At 36.7% G+C, this 17937-nt stretch overlaps 1 protein-coding gene across 1 annotated transcript in view; it reads right to left on the reverse strand.

The window, feature by feature from the left end:
• Nucleotides 1-4147: 4147 nt before the first annotated feature.
• The window catches only part of CRY2 (cryptochrome circadian regulator 2), a 42612-nt gene continuing 28822 nt past the window's right edge, over nucleotides 4148-17937 (reverse strand). Inside the window, exons 5-12 of the mRNA XM_081939838.1 lie at nucleotides 16639-16727; nucleotides 15236-15376; nucleotides 13949-14260; nucleotides 12135-12286; nucleotides 11661-11863; nucleotides 10778-10867; nucleotides 10322-10455; nucleotides 4148-6819 (exon numbers count right to left, since the gene is read on the reverse strand). Coding sequence (XP_081795964.1) covers nucleotides 6802-6819; nucleotides 10322-10455; nucleotides 10778-10867; nucleotides 11661-11863; nucleotides 12135-12286; nucleotides 13949-14260; nucleotides 15236-15376; nucleotides 16639-16727 — 1139 coding nt within the window. The 3' untranslated portion in view covers nucleotides 4148-6801. The remainder of the gene's footprint in view (nucleotides 6820-10321; nucleotides 10456-10777; nucleotides 10868-11660; nucleotides 11864-12134; nucleotides 12287-13948; nucleotides 14261-15235; nucleotides 15377-16638; nucleotides 16728-17937) is intronic.

Here is a 17937-nt window from a genome sequence, read left to right on the forward strand (position 1 = left end):
TCTAATAACTAATTTACAATCCTCTACCACTGGATTCTTCTTTTCACCTTTGTTCTTTGTCTAGGCATGTGGACACAATTCCAACAATACACTAAGCTACACCCACTCATCATTTTCATTGTTTAAGAAAGGTTACAGGGCCCAGAAGCATTATTGGAAATAAAACTACAGGTAGTTCTCGACTTATGACCAAAATTGAGCCCAAAATGTTTGTTGCTAAATGTAACATTTGTTAAGTGAATTTTGCCCCATTTTACTACCTTTCTTGCCCCAGTTGTTAAGTGAATCATTGCAATTGTTAAGTTAGTAACATGGTTTTTACGTGAACCTGGCTTTCTCATTGACGTTGCTTGTAAGAAGGTTGCAAAAGGTGACCACAAGTCCCCAGAAACATCATAAATATGAATCAGTTGCCAAGTGTCTGAATTTTGATCATGTGATCATGGGGATGCTGCAACAGTTATAAGTGTGAAAAATGGTCATAAGTCTCTCTCTTGATTGCCATTGTAACTTTGGTCACTAAATGAACTGTTGTAAGTCCAGGACTACCTGTACCACTGGACACAGTCTTTGTAGCCAGCTCCCCATTTTCTTAATTAAAAAGATTTTTAAATGTTTGAAGTTGAGTGAGTGAATTTATCAGGAACCAAAGGATGCGTCTCTGGCTACATTTATGCTCCTCGGTGCCATGTTGGGCCATCTATCATTTCATAGATTAATATTTCAACTTTTCTTTAACATGTTACTTTCTCCTGGAACATATGCTTTGACTTCTGACTAGCTGATTTACTTAATGAAATTACCAACAATCTAAAGCTTATGAAGTGTCAACTCTTTGACTTCTATGAACCCAGCAAGCAATTTCAAAAATCCTTGAAAATTACTCCAAAGCCTTGGTTGCTCATGGCAATTTCCCTGCAAATATTTGCTCCATTGTGATTATTTCAGGACAGTCAAGAAAAGTTGTTACTCTTTAAAGTCTAACTTGAATAATAATTCTGGGATACCATTAATAAATTTTGTGGTAAAAAGATAAATGCAGTAAGAATGTAAAAAATAATCCAAGCTTTCAACTATTTTTTAAATTTGCTCTGTAAGAGTTTGGACATTCTTCAAAACTTTAGCTCACCATAGCAGCTGCGAAGCAACTTAATTGCATGGTATAATCTGAAGAATTTAGTACTGTTCAAAAGCTGGAAAACAAAGTTGGATGATGGATATGATGAAGGCTTGGGCAGAAACAAAGTGATTAGTCAAGCCAAAACAATCTTTAATTTCAGAGTATTTTTAAAACAGGTTATTCAAGCTATTTCTAGCAGTGAAAAGCATTCTTGCATAAGCTATATTGTGTTCTCAGTTATCCATTTCTTTCATTTCCCACAGTTCAAATTTCGGCTCAAATACAAATTCAGTTTGAGATACTTCCTCCTGTTTTCTTTAAGTTTGTGTTTCTCAATCTTGGCAATTGTAAGATGTGTGGGCTTCAACCCCCAGAATTTTCCAGTCAACATGATAGCAGGGTATTCTGGGAGTTGAAGCCTACATATATTAATTAAGTTGTCAAGGTTGAGAAACAATGATGTAAGCCATCATGTTTGTGATAACCTTTGAGTAATTTAGAGATTAGAAAGATTTTTTTGGTCTTCATGGAGACCAGCAGGGCACAGGTACTGATTGTGATGTCACTTGAGTATGCAACAACATTGGGGATTGGGCAAACTTAATGGACAAAAAGGATCCTTCTTAAGCCTTTTATGCCTTAAATTTAACCGTATAAATTGGAAGGATTAAGGGTTTCTAAGAAGTTACTAGAGGTCCCTCAGTTTGGTACAGTTTATTGACAATAAATACAAAACAACATCGATTCATCCATTGAATTCATTGTAGAGAAAAAAAAACATATATAATATAGTTACTGTACAACATCTGTACAAAGCAACAAAACATTTTGAGCCGAAACTGAAAATTTAAATTTATATTATAGAACATGCATCTCTTTCCAAATAGTTGTAAGAAATAGGAATATATTTTCAGGAGACAGGACATTAAATAATGTAGATTAATTATCCTCTATGAAAGCCAGAAATGATAGTTTAGCAATTAATAATAGCAACAGGAGGTCAGAGGATATATTTAGCAAATTTATACAAAACAAGCAAATTTATCCAAAGATTATACTGGGTAGTGTTAAAATGGTTTGTAAAATTGTTATTGTTGTTCAATAATTTGTTTGTGACCTGATGGACTCGATTTTGCCAGGATTTTCTATAGTGTGATGGTGAACCTATGGCACACATGCCACAGGTGGCACGCAGAGCTATTTGTAGGGCACGCAAAGTGTTGCCCTGTTAGCTGGCCAGCGCGCATGCACGAGATGGCCAGCATACTGCGGCCTTCTTTTGAGGCTATTTTTCGCCCCTGGTGGCTTCCTCGAAGCCTCCGGAGCACGAAAAACCAGCCCTACAGGCAAATCGGAAGTTTGGGAATGTATTTCCAGTTTGCTCGTGGGGCCGGTTTTAGCCCTCTGGAGCCTTCAGGGGCCTTCAGGAGGCTTCCCTGAAGGCTCAGGAGGACAAAAAACGGCCCTACAGACAAACCAGAAGTACGTTCCTGGGGGAGGCCTCCTATAAAGCCTCTGGAGCCTGGGGAGGGCGAAAAAAGCACGCCAAAAATGTGGGGGGAGCACTGGTCATGGCACATGCACGCTGGGGTCATGTGCATTGCATTATGGGTGTGGCATGCCCGCACACAACCCCCCTCCGCTCCCACTTTTGGCACACGAGCCAAAAAAGGTTCGCCATCACTGGTCTATAGTAACTGTTTGAGGTTTTGTAAATTCTTGTTTGGGTCATTATACAGTATATTGATATATATTTGGGTCATGGTGATATCAAACTATGCCTTTGATTATTGATTATTGCATTTGATTTTTCCAAGCATAAGGGTCTTCTCCAATTATTCTTGCCTGTATTCAAAATACTAAGTTTTAGTTTCATTATTAGTGTTTCCAATGAGCAGATTTTACTTCATCTAGCATTATTTTATTTCTGGCAATTCAAATGAACTATTTTCTCCAGCACAGTACATTTTTCTTCATTCAGCCTTTCTGATAGTCCACTTTTCACAAATGTATTAAAACTGATATCTCTGCATGTCAAAAATTCGGTCAACTTGTTAGACATTTTCCCAAGTAGCAGCTACTTATTTCATGCCAACAGTCACTATCTCTCTGAATTTTTGAGCGTAGGGAAAAAAAGTTGGTTACTCTTCCAATTTGCTCTCTACAGTATTGGCATTGGGTCAGTATTACTTGACATATTCTTAAGATGTTCATTTTTGTTTAATGTTCAGCAGCCAATTGGCTTTTCCACTCGTCTTTCATCTTCAATAATCAAGGTGGAATTATCAAACCTTGGTACACTTTCTCAATTTTGAAACATTTTGTTGCTCTATATTTTAGTTGCTGCTTCTTGGTTACCATACAGATTCTTCAATAGGGAGATGAGGTGCCTCAATATACCAGTTTTTAAGGGGTATGCACCTTGTGTTGTGTTCTACACAATCAAAAGCAGTAGTATAATCAATATAGTAATTTTTTTGGAATTCCTTTCCTTCTTTAATTATGCATTGGTTATTAGAAAGAGGCAAGGTTTATCGCATCCTCCCACATACTTCCCTGCGGCCAATTCACTCACACAGGGAGGGACTTCTCCTGGTGCCGTCCACTAGGCAATGCCAACGGGCGACACCGAGGAGTAGGGCCTTCTCTGTGATGGGCCCAACCCTCTGGAATGACCTCCCCCCCGACATTAGAACCACTTCTGACCTCCGCTCCTTCCGGCAAAAATTGAAGACCCACCTGTTCCGATTAGCAGGCCTGGCATAATTACAACTGTCCCTCCTGGCAAATGTATTATATCTGGTTATTTTAGGGGTTTTTTAATTTACTGTATCTATTTTAGGGGTTTAAACTTATATTTATATTAGCTTTGTACAGTTCTTTTAATTGCATTTTAACCTCCTCCATGCCAACTGTCAACTGTACATATTTAACTTTTTATTGTATTCTGTTATATTTTGTATGGACTGTACACTGCCCCGAGTCCCTTTCGGGAGAGGGGGCGGTCTAGAAGCATCAAATATAAATATATATAAATAAATATAAATGTATGCAAGGTTTCAGATGACATCAAATGTATCCTTTAACTCTTCACTGCAATGTCCGGTGGTCCAAAACTATCAATTTTGACAGGAATAATTAATATTCCTAGGTACAGCTGAAAAATGTTGCTCCTACTGCAAAAAGTCCCTTAGAAGGTCTCTGCTAACAAGATACCACTGACATGGTTCCAGATCCAGGAACTAATTTCATATTTTCAAGGATACAGATATTTCTTTTCTTCATTACTGCGTTATTGTAAAAGGCAGCAATCCTGCTAAGACTACGTTAAAAATAAATATGCAGAAGTTTTGAAGGAATTATGATGTTTCTGTGCAATGAAGTGAAGTTGGGGCTGGCTGGGGAATTCTGGGCATTGAAGTCCATGCATATTAAAGCAGCCAAGGTTGAGAAACATTATGTATGGCATATAGGCCTTCATAAGCAATGTATTTGCAATGAGAAATAATGACAAAATCAGAACAGAAGAGACCTTTCAGTTTCCCAACATCACAGTAATTCCATACAAATCAGCATCAAACTGGGTCCATCCATGCCACAAACCTCTTAAAGAGAAAGAGGAATTTCATGGCAAAATTCCAGAGGTCAAAAAACTCTTCCAAAGCCAAACAGGACTTTGAAGGAGCTCACTTAGGATAGAGTAGTTCACAATTTATTCAATTCCGACAAGTTATGGAGGAAGACAAGAAGCTACACAAGTCAGTGAAGCTTTACATGATTTGATCTCAAGAAATCTGACTCAGCAAATTACCTGCTTTTGCTTTCAAATAGTTGTTTTTTCAACCACAAGAGGTAGAAACATGCTTTAGAATATATTGAAAGCCAAGACTGTATATATACATAGAATACTGTGACTAATACTATTTTTTATGTTTTTGCAATCTATTGTTTTTTCATAGCAAAATTACAGCCATGTGAAAAAGAAAGTACAGACTCCTGGACTTACAACAGTTCACATAATGACCGTTCAACATTACAATGGCACCGAAAAAAATGACTTGATTTTCATAGTTATGACCGCTGCAGCATCCCCATGTCACATGATCAAAATTCGGAGGGTTGGCAACTGACTCATATTTATGACAGACACAGTATGCCAGAGTCAGGCAATCGCCTTTTGTGACCTTCTGACAAACAAAGTCAACGGGGAAACCAGATTCACTTAACAACTGTTACAAGTCATTTGTAAAATGGTTTCACTTAGCAACAGAAATTTGGGGTCAATTGTGGTCGTAAGTCGAGGACTACCTGTACACCCTCTTTGAATTATATTGTTTTACCAATCAGGACATAGTAAAAATTATCGGGTCCTTAGCAGTTCTTAAAAGTAAGCATATCAGCACAAGCATCTTGCATCAACCATTAAGCAGAGTAGTGAAGGGGTGATGATTTGGGCTTGTTTTGCAGCAAGAAGACTTGGGCCCTTTGCAGTCATTGAGTCAACTATCAAGTCCTCCGTATACCAAAGTACTCCAGAATCAAATAGGAGGCCATCTGTCTAATAGCTAAAGCTTGGCTGACCTTGGATCATGCAGCAGAACAATGATCCCAAGCTCACCAGCAAATCTACAACAGATTGGCTGAAAAGGAAAAGAATCAAGGTGTTGCAATGGCCTAATCAAAGTTCAGACTTCAACCTGATTGAAATGTTGTGGCAGGACCTCAAGAGAGCTGTGCATAAACAAATGCCCACAAACCTCAATGAACTGAAGCAATGTTGTAAAGAAGAGTGGGGCAAAATTCTTCTAACAATGGTGTAAGGCTGATACTGCTGTTAAAGGTGGCTCTATAAGCTACTGAATCATAAGGTGCACTTAGTTTTTCACATATGGCTTCTTCATTTGGGCTTTCTTTTTGTAAAATAAATGATGACATGGTGTAATATGTCATGTGTTGTTGTTCATCTGCGATAGTATTTACCTACTTTTAAGAACTGCTAAGGACAGGTGATTTTTGCGATGTCCTGAGACATAAAACCATAGAACTCAAAGAGAACATGACTATAGGTGTTCAGTATATCTTTTTTTATTTCAGAATAACATGATTGGAAGATAAACACTCTAGTAAACATTAAATTTACTATTTTTAGTACCTTCAAATTGGTCACTGTTGTTCCAGTACTATGCCTTTATACAAGCAATAAAAACTGGTTTAATGATATTTTTACAGATGTGATTCCATCTATAATATTATCTGTATACATGTTTAGTGGTTGCATGGAGTGTTTAAATGGAATTACTAGAAGCACCCTGAACTATTTTGCGTGGTTCATCCAAGTTCTTCCTAACAAACAATGACAACAGAAGAAATAAGGATGTGTTAAATGAAGCAAAAAAAGGATATACCATCTGCAGTACCTTGAATAAACTTGCAAATGAGCAAGTCTTAGCTCCAGATTTTCCTTAACCAATTCCCTAATCTCACGAAAGGCACGTATTTGTTCACTGAGATTGTGTTTATTGACAAAACATGTTCACTGCCTCTTTCATAAGAGATTTAGAGTCCTTGTGTATTGTGCATTCACATGCTCAACAAATGGAATTGCTGTTTGGTGTTGTGATTCTTCTTACGAAAATACTTCCCTACTCCATTAGCCATTCTGTGACATTATTTTTGTCTCATTAGTTTCCAAATTCAGTCTGAAAAGAAATGAGAAATCCAAAGTTATTTAGCAGTTTGCTCACAAGATGAGAATGTAAGCAGAGAATACAATGAACACATCTTTAGCTACATATATTTACCACTGTCCTGCAGAAAAAACTGTGATCCAAAAGAGTTTGTTCATTTATGGAAAAAACTCACCAGCTGAAAACTATGTAGAATGGTATCTGCAGTCAATTCCCTTTATTTAAGGATTATATCTTTACAAATTTGCCTATTCACTAAATATATTTATTACTATAAAATCAATAGGGTACCTGCAGTGCTTTCATTTGTGAATATGCAGAGTGGTAAAAAAACCCGAGTCATCCAATGCACAAGTTCCCAATTGAGGTTTCAGTATTCACTAATTCTGTGTTTGCAATGACTTCATAAAACACAACTCCAGGTGGTCCTCATTCAGTGATCGTTTGAAATTACCACAGAACTGAATAGGAGGACTTATGACCATTCGTCATAGTTTCATCCATTGCAAGCGGTCACTTGATTGTGATTTGGGCACTTGGCAACTGGCTCACTATTACAATACTTACATTGTCCCATGGTCACATGATTACAATTTATGACTCTCACTGCTGGCTTCCAACAAGCGAAGTCAATATGGGGAAGCTGGCAGGAGGTTGCAAATGCCAATCACATGATCAGAGGATGCTATGACTGTGTGAAATTCTCCTATCAATAGCAACAGATACTGCTGCCCATGACATTATGCTTTACAACCACATCCATTTAGCAATGGGGTTGCTGGTCCCAATTACCTTTATTAAGCAAGGGCTACCTGTCCCATGAATAACGAGCATCCTCTCTATTTTGAAAAGTCTCAAATATGGGAAAATAAACAGTCCTACCCACAAATTTACACCCTATATAAGTCAAAACAGAAAAGAAAACAAGAGGAAAGTTAAAGATTTGGGAGAGATGTATAAAGAGGGAATAGTAATATGGATGTCACAAAACAGTGATTAAGAGTCTAATGCAACGAAGAAGTTATATATTGGAAATCTGAAAAGTAGGAGATAAGAAAGAAAACTGGAGCTAAATAAGGAGCCTAATGGTGAAGACAGTTTCTGAAAAAAATGATAAAGAATGTATTATGAGAAACATGATTTGGGCTAAACCAGAAAAGCAAGAAATGAATAAATAACAATGACAATATTCAATATTTGCAGTAGAGGGCAATAAAACCACAGCAATTTTGCAAGGATCAACACGTCAAGGATTTCTGGCTGCTAAAAGTGTAGAATCACTGAAAACATCCCCAAATCTCAGGGAGAAGGAGCAATGAAAGCATTCCAAAGGAGAAAAATGTAATATTTATTCTAACTTATGGCACAATAATCTAGGATAGTATCCATTTCCCCCCTCACAAGAAGGAAAAGAAAATGTGACTGCAAAGAAAGTTTTAAAAAGGAGAGAAAATAACAAGAATGTTTAAAAATGAGAGAATAGAAAGAAAGGACGCCATACATACATTCATAAGAATGTATGCATTCTTCAAAAATATTTGTAGAATATCTTTGTCAAATCACTGATTCTCTGCCCAATTTATGCATATACTATCACTGTAAGGATAAAACAAAGTAAGCTCCATATAAACCCTTTTGAGATCCTTAAGAGGAAGGGAATATTTACATGCTCTGAGTGAATGAATGCTTTATTTGGGAATCAAAAGGTAAAGACTACACTGCTAGTATATAATTATATTTCTGCTTCAAGAAAGGAAAATTAGAAACGAACTCTCAACAGAAAGATACTAGCATCAAAGAAACAAATTTGAAACAGAAATGCCTTCTGCAGACTCCTTTTAAGTCCCAACTTGTCAAGGTCCCTAACAAATATTTTTAAACAAAAGGAATCACGTAAGCCACTATGGCCTTTATGACTTGTGAACTTCAACTTCCAGAATTCCTGAGCCAATGTTTCTTAAAGTGGGGTCCAAGGACCCCCTAAGGGTCTTCCAAGATCCTCTCAAGGGTCCATGAAATCAAAATTATTTGCCAGCCTATGTTACAATACAATATTAAAATCCCATCAAACAATTATGAGAAGCAGAGGCAGCAACATTGAATTCAATTTTTAATATTATAAATATTCAGAAACATAACCCTTACATACAAAAGCTCTTTTATGGTCCTCCATAATCTTTAAAAATGGGAAGGGGTCCTGAAAGGATAAGCTTAAGAAAGTTCAAGAAAGAAACTGACCTAAACAAATTAAAGAAAGGTTTGCCTCAGTGTCCATTCTATTATTAAAAAGGCAACAGAGCCCCACTTTGAGGAAGATAGGCAGTTTAGAAATATGAAATAAAAATAAATAAACTTATTGTTTTAATGATCAAAGTGGCTATAATTGACATTTTCAAAATGAGATACTATATAATGAAAATTAAATAATAAAATTTCTGATCATTACAAAAAATGCTCATCCCAATTAGGCTAGTAGACTAAAAGAAAATGGATATCAGCTAAATCAACTAACCTATAACAATGTGTCGATTTTTTAAATAATAATTGAAATTAAGGAAGCACAAAACAAACACTTTCAAATGCTAGTAGAAGTCATATTTTTTAAATATTTTATATGGTATATCAACTCTCTTAACTTCTAGTATTATGTTGATACTGATATTAATTCACATTCAGGTGTTAGGTAATCTAAGGAAAACCAGTAGTTACTCAGATTTTCCCTTTATATTTTCCGTATTCTTTGTAATGTTTAAAATAGAACAGTCACAACTATTCCAGTGCAAGCTCTCAACAGGAGGAAAAATGTTGACTCCGAATGTTGCAAATAAACAAGAAAGATCAATATGTAAGACCTTTGCTCTTTCTGATGATTTTGTGCTTCAGACTGTTCACAAAACTGTCACTTCTGATTGAGTATTTAGAAAAATGAAACAGAAGTATTTCTTCCTGATAAGCAAATCTGATTGCACAAGTCATAAATGTACTAAGAAAATAAATAAATTTAGACTCAATATTTAATAGTGGGAAGACAACAATCCTGAAAATTTTCAAAGACCCTACATCATAACCCTGAGAAAAAAATCCAATGCAAAGGTAGCAATCTGTGGACTAGGTGAAACTTTCCTCTTCCAGTCTCATTTTGTAATTTCCCTGCGCCTGAATTTCTGCAGAAAAATGCAAAATTTGAATGGATAATTTAATTGAGACCAAACATAGAAACCAGAGCCATTAAATTCTGTTTATGAAGCAATGCACTTATTTTCTCTCCAAGCAACATTCCAGAAAGTAGGGAAGCTCAAAATTTTACCTTCCTCCTCAATCCTTTGGGCTGCTGCTTTTATATCTTTACACTTTTATCCCAAAGCAGTAAAGGAATAGAAATCCAAATTATTTGACTGGGTCACTGCACATCCCAAATATCTAACATTTACAGAACAACACAATAACAGAGTTGGAAGGGGACCTTGGAGGTCTTCTAGTCCAATACCCTGCTTAGGCTTCTATAGCTACTCACTTGCAAAAGTTCTTGTTGTGGGTTCTTTGATCCCTGATGTATCATCATCCTTGCTCTTTTGTGGAGCTCTTCACTGTTTTCTTCTCCAGCATAACATTTCCTTTTTGGAGAAGTACACTGGGACTGCCTTAAAACTGTAAAAAGACAAGTAGAAGAGGTGCCATTAAACCTCTCGTCATCTTCTAGAATCTCAAAAGTTGTCATTTAGGCTTTCAAGTGTTTACCGTGTTAGATGCAAGGTACATGTACTAACTGAACGGGAGAAATTAATTGTAGATTTCTGTTTACCATTTTACTTCAGTGTTTCTCACTGAAGGTGATTATTTCTCTTTCACTTTTAAGCAACTATTAGAATACACAAATCATTCCAAGAGGTTCACTGGAGCTATATTAAAAGTGAAAGTGTGGTCTAATGTCACTGAAAAGTTGCATAATTTGTGGAAAACATTTGCTCACTTGTATTGCTGCAGCTTCCATGGGCTGAAGAAAGGTCTGTGGTTATATTACTGAAGTCCTCTATACAGGATGGGACAGAGGCCAATAAACCTGAAAAAAATGACATCTCTATTAAAGAGCAGGCCTATGTTTTTATGCGTTTTTATGCGTCTTAAAGTACATTCACATAGACGCACATTAATGAAAGAGAAAATGTATAGCTCAAGGTTGAATTCTGGGACCCTTGGTGCTCTCTGGGCGTAGCTGTTTTCTTGCAGATGTTTCATTACCAAACTAGGTAACATCACCAGTGCTAACAGGGAGTGGGATTTACTTTCATTTAATATCAGATTACCCTGTCAGTGTCTTAGGGGTTACTTGATTAGGCTGATTTTTACTGATTGTTTATCTCAGCGGTGGGTTGCTAACCGGTTTGCTCGTGATCATGCGCGCGAGCAATGCTTCTGCGAATGAGCAGAAGCTTCTGCACATGCGCAGAAGCATCCAGGTAGGTGGGCAGAGCATCCCACTGCCACCACTATCAGTTCGGCTGAACTGGGCCAAACCAGTAGCAACCCACCTCTGGTTTATCTGAGTTGGTAGTTCCTTGATTGCAGCATTGTTATTTCTTGATTGTTGGTCCAGTATTAATCTTGGTGTTAATCTTTGCTCATCCGGTGTTGATATCAAATGAGAGCAAATCCATCCCCTTTTACCTAGTTGTGTGTGTGTGTGTGTGTGTGTGTGTGTGTGTGTGTGTGTGTGTTTATATGTATGTACAGTATGTATGTATGTATGAATGTATATATATATATATGTATGTGTGTGTGTGTGTCCCAGAGCTGATGAGAGTTGAGCAACATACAAATGTAATAAATTATTACAAATTATTAAATATACATACAAAGGCCTCTGTAGCGTGAGAGCTGCTGATAAATCTGCTTCATGCGTTCAATGTTTAGTCGGCTCGTCTCTGCGTGGTTCACCATGGGTTTGGGATAGTCTACCCCAATTATACATTTTGCTGCCTTTTGAACTGAACCAGGGGCATTCCAGGGCTCGTAGATATAGCGTGATGGAAAACCTTTCAATTGGGGTAGATACCGCCTATAGAATAAATCAATAAGGACTATCATTAATCATTATAAATAGTGTATATATGTCGCCAGCTAGCCCAATTATGTGAAAAGATGAGCTTGTATTCTTATTTAAAAGATGTTTTACTCTACTTATGCAAGACAGTCCCTGTTTGGGAACTGACAATCCAAAACTGTGCTACCAAAGGGGAAAAAGGGGGATAATGGGGAAAAGGAAGAACAAATTTTCATTTTGGCTTTAGTGTGACAAAAGCTGTGGTGACTTCAGCCCACATGCTCACCTAATGTAGTCACCGCTGGGATCTGTACGACGCCCAAACCCAACAGGACAGTAGCAGTGAAAAAACTGCTGGAAGAAAGCGCTACAGGAAAGCCACATCCAGCTACCTGCATTCACACTGAAATCTGCATCCAGAAGCAGCTCGTCAAATACCTGTTGAAAGGGAAAGAGAGAAAATGTGAGGGAAGACTTTCACGGTAACTTTGACTGGTCTGAATCAAAGACTCTGTTCAGTGGCTGGTACAATTTTGGTGTGAGGAAAGAAACTTAATTTTAAACCGTGGACGTATCATGTTTGTTGTTGATTTTACGTCAACTATTTTGGATGCCTTGTCAGCTGTACAAAGTTGTGATATTTAGTGATCCTGATCCTGGAGAATGAATCCAATTAACTGCTGTGTATTTTATTTTGTTTTTTATTTTTATTTTATTTTTATATTACTCTCCTCCCAATGAAGCCAAGAACAATGTGTACCATGCCAAAGTATTAACACACATTTTCCATAAAATTGCTTGATAAAAACAATCTGTGCTAAACCAACCTCGATAAAATAATAAAACATTATGTATAACAAATAACAAACATATTTATAACAAATTTAGATTCAAGGCAGTCTAAAAAAATCAGCCTGATCTTGGGGCAGGTGTTACCTTGCAAACACATATTGAAATGATATTTTGAATAGGACTGAGGAGACGTGAACAAAGAAGTCCTTAAATGACAGAATAGAATGAGCTGAGGCAACCAAACCTGCCCCAGGAGAAAAATCCATAATTGAGGTGCCACCATCACTGAGGCCCCGGTTCTATCCACCATTCTGCAAGCTAGGCCCACTTCTCCTGCTGATCTTAATATAGGGTTGGAAAGCAGGCCTTTTAATATTTGTATTCTGAACTTCTTAGTAAGACTATGCTATCCTTTGAATTTGAAGGCACAAAAGTGCTTCAGAAGCACTCATGTACCATTACGTCTGTTTGCAACTCCTTAAAATAGTTGTCCCTATTGTTGCCCATTAAAGTCCGCTGTGGTTTAAAGCGTTTACATATTTAGAAAGTTGCGGATAGATACATTAGTGTCCCACACATTTCACAGGATACTTTTGTTACTGAACCTGAAGCCCTGCTCTACTACTTACATCTTTACTGACTAATGTCAACGCAACCTGCCAGTGCAGCACATACATCAGTACTATACATTCACAATCAACTATCCCAGCTGATTTCTGCAACTTGTGGACTATTTTCAATGGTAGACCATGATGCAGTAATTCAGTCATGGAACTGATAGAGCCTGATTCCTGAAAATAAGCTACTCTATTAGGCTCCAGTTAGAGAGAGTTTGCACAGCAATGGAAAACAGATATTATACATATGTGTGTAAATATAGAGCCATTGTGGCACAGTAGTTAGAATGCAGTATCGGAGGCAAACTCTGCCCACAGCCAAGAGTACAATCCTCACCGGCTCAAGATTGACTCAGCCTTCCATCCTTCTGAAGTCAGTAAAATGAGGACCCAGATTGTTGGGGACAATATGCTAACTCTGTAAACTGCTTAAAGAGGGCTGTAAAGGACAATGATCTGGTACATAAATCTTAAGTGGAATTTGCCCAGAAAATGTTCCTATCATTTCTGTTAAGATACTATTTTCAAATCTTTCATTCACTCTTTCATTCCTTGAAAGAGACTAAGACAATACTTTTCCTTTATAAGAGAACAACTATTTCAATTTCTCGTGTCTATAAAGCCACCCTTTCTTAAATAACAATAATCATCATCCTTCAGTGTTTTTTTATTACTTCCTGACATGACTCACCCTCACTCCAGATTCCCAGCTGATCCAAAGGTCACCTCTGGTTAGAAAGCAGGCTACAGCATGCCGGGCCAGATGGTGAATCCAACCTTCCTGTCTCAGTTGAGTCATAATTGCATCAATCCATGGGAAACCTGTCTTGCCTTCTGCCCATTTTGCCAAGGCTTCAGGATTCCTGTCCCATGGGATCTGGATGCAAATGGGATTTCCTTCCATGCGATCAAATTTAGGATTATTTGTGGCAGCTGTGTAAAAAAATTCCCTCCAGAGTAACTGGCCATAGAGCGACAGAGGTGGAGTATTGTTCCGCTTCACCTAAAGAGGGCAAAAAGTTCACGTCATATTGGATGCATTTCTGTCAGTCACCAAATCTATTCTGAGGTAATTTTGGTTCCAAATTAAACCTACCCAGGGAATAAAGTTTTAGGAAGCTTTTAATTGGAGAGCCAAGTATTTTGAGGAAACATCCACTCCAGGATCAAGGCAACAAGCATTTTAGAATAGAACAGTTCCACTGAACTCTTTACTACCTATTTGATAATCTGATCAGAATATTTGCTTTAAATCTTTTTGGCCTACTGGAAAGCAGGACATTCAGAATAATAAAAGCAAAGCAATGTAAAATATCTGATGCAAAAGGTAATCCTATGAATGCATGTCTAGAAACTATGTTGTTTTAGATTTTATATTGCTGTTGTGTACATATTTCCTTATTTTCTAAAGGAACAAAATATATTTATAATTTAAAAATAATACAATTTTAAAAGTGGTTTTGTTGAATTTATTTATTTCTTTGTTTGTTTTCCATAGTTATTATTGTTACAAATAAGTCAAAGTGGTGAACATATCTAACACACCTTCCTCCTCCTGTTTTCCCTATGACAACAATCCTGTGAGGTAAGTTGGGCTGAGAAAGTGTGACTGGCCCAAGATCACCCAGCCAGCTTTCATGGCTACAGCAGAACTAGAATTCACCATCTCCCATTTTCTAGCCTGGTGCCTTAACCACTAGCCAAACTGACTCTCATTTCATCATGTGTACGCATACTTGTAATTTATGTATTTTACTTATAATTCAATCATATACTGTAACTTAAAATCTGCCTAAAAGATATGAATACTCCTAGTACTATAGTTCAACACTATAGTAAAGAAGAAATAAGACTAAGGAACATAATACCTGGAAGGTGTGCATTGTTACAGTAGAAATAAGTTGGGAATTAATATATTATCCAAATCATTTCATTTCCACGTGTCCGCAAATCTTCTTTCCAATTCCCATTGCCTCACCTTTTTGTAAAGTTCCCAAAGTCGATAATAGAATAAGCGACAAGACAAGCAGCCAAATCGAAGATAGGGACTCAACCCTGTGGGGCTGGCCAATAACGAATTAGCATTCATCCTTGGTCGTTCATAGTTTGCAACCCATGCCTTGAAGATAACGGGACAGAAAAAAATAGAAGTGAAAATAAATTAATTAAAAAACAAAAGAAAATGCAATACATTTATTATTTGTTAGAATTGATACAGAAGATTCAGTATTTCTTGATTAAAAATGTTGCTTGCTTTTACGACCAAGCTTATAAATATCTTCAAATATTTATGCATGGGAATAGGAAAGACATCTTAGCAATCTAAAAATAATGTCGGAGCCTGTAGCAATAATTGACATAGAATATCTTCACTCAATTTTTTTGGAACACAGGCCCCATGTTTCATCACAGAACTAAATTAATCCCTATGGTTATCTAATAGAACACAATTTCTTGCAACACAACCAACTAAGTTCAAAATAATTACAGAACAAAGGTTGAGCTAAATTGCCAAGAAAAAATGTATATGAAAGATTAGCTTTATAAAAGTATCAAATGAATACTCCAGAGGTTTGGGTTTTACTTTTACTACATACTGAGGCATAGCTTGATTCTTGCTCAGGTATAATATACAGTTTAATCAAATTTTTAGGGAGGTGGCAAGATTTATACTGAATTAGAATCATTTCCTGCAAACTACATTTGCTTGCATTTGATCATCATCATCATCATCATCATCATCATCATCATCATCCTGCAATAATACCAGTAGAACTGCAAAAAAGCTGTGCTACTTGGAACATACTATATTTTAAGAAGGTACTTGGTTGATACCTAGGATGCTGGCAGCAGCCTGTATCAACCATTAGCACCAGTCAATGGTATTTGTGCCACATTTTTAAATGTTCAGTTGGCCGAGTTTCATGTTTAATGAATAAAAGAGATAATAATAATACTCCAGTTAATTATCTATAATAGAAACTTTATGGGAAAAGGATTTGAGGGGAGGAAAGCACAAGTATTATTTTGGATTACGGTATTTCTCTTATGATATTTCTCAGCCATTCTAGCAATGGGATTCTATGCATATTCATTAGTACATGGCACATTTATATCTGAAAAACATAAGGCAATGCAACTTGTTCTAAAATCAAGTGACTTAGAACAGTGGTTCTCAGGGGTCCATGATATCATCACACGGCTTGAAAAAATGTTATGATTTAAATTTTGAGTTGAGCCTTGGGGATCTGTGGCCATAGTATGTGACCACAAAAGATATTTAAAAGGGGTCCATGGTGGGGAAAAGGTTGACAACCAATGACTAAGAAGACATAACCCTTCTCTGAAAGGTAATTTTGCAACAAAGATAGGGATGGTTACCTTTCTTTCCAAATGCTTATCCAGACGAGTTAAGGCTTCGGTCTCCCCTCCCTGCCAAACAGCTGGAGCAAGTCCCTCAGTGGGAAAACCTGAGTGAAAAAGAAGTGCATCTATTAACTTAACATTCAGGCAGCATGATTAATATCTCAAGCTGTCTCAGAGCTGTTGGCCACCATGTTTGTTAAACCCCATGGAGAACAGTTTAACTTAAAACAAGTACGGTAACTGGAACAAGTCAGAATACATCTTTAGGGGGGAAAAATCCTCATCTGAGACATGCATGCAGAAGCTGTAGCTTATGCTATTAAAACAGAAAAATATCTTGCTCTTTTTATTTTGTTTATTTTTATTTATTTATTTATGAAATAACAGGTATAAATATAAACATGGACATGAACATAGGAAATGGGTACAAATAAATGGGGACAATAGGACAGGGATGGCAGGCATGCTGGTGTGCTTATGCACGGACCCTCACAGACCTCTTAGGAAAGGAGTGAGATCCATACTAGACAGTTTAAGCTTAAAGTTTTGGGGGTTTGAGGATGTTAACAACAGAGTTGGGTAGTGCATTCCAGGCATTGACCACTCTGTTGCTGAAGTCATATTTTCTACAATCGAGAAAATCCTTTTATTATACGGTTTAAAAAAAAAGCTCTTATTGAAAAAAAGGTAGGGGGTTAGGAATCGAAATGACAACAGTCCCATAGAAAGTCCTGGTTTAATAATGGTAATTAGGGACTGTAAAAATAGCCAGAAATTATCTGGGTGCAAATGCATACATTAATAAAAAGAAATTTAAAGATCAACTTTCAACTGAAACCAAATCTTTTCTTGCTGGATTAATGAACAGCTAATTAGAAAATACCTAGCAGAGAAGGAAAATTAATTAGTTTGTTTCCAGAAAAATCAACAATTACATTCATCAGTGACTAGAAACTTCTTATGGACTGTTTGCTTAAAAAAGAGAGAAAAATGTAGTTGCGATTTATGGCTTGGAAGATTAGAAAAGGAATTGGAATTAGAATTAGAAATGAAAAGAAGGAAATTATGATGTAACTTTAAAGAAATAGGATAAAATTTAAATGCATTTATAACTAGAGTAATCAGAAGTCACTTTATAATCAGAGACTACATATTAACCATCTGCTGATTGCCATATAATAATATTATACTGTATGGCATTCTATTCTCAACTTTTCTATAGATCCAGATATAATGGCAAGATAATAAAGAGAAGTTTTTATTAATAACAGCAATGGCTGCGGAACCATATCAATTTTTGCATTATAGTCAGAA

This window comes from Natrix helvetica (genome assembly GCF_964273705.1).
Source record: "Natrix helvetica genome assembly, chromosome: 1".
Classification (NCBI taxonomy): Eukaryota; Metazoa; Chordata; class Lepidosauria; order Squamata; family Natricidae; genus Natrix; species Natrix helvetica.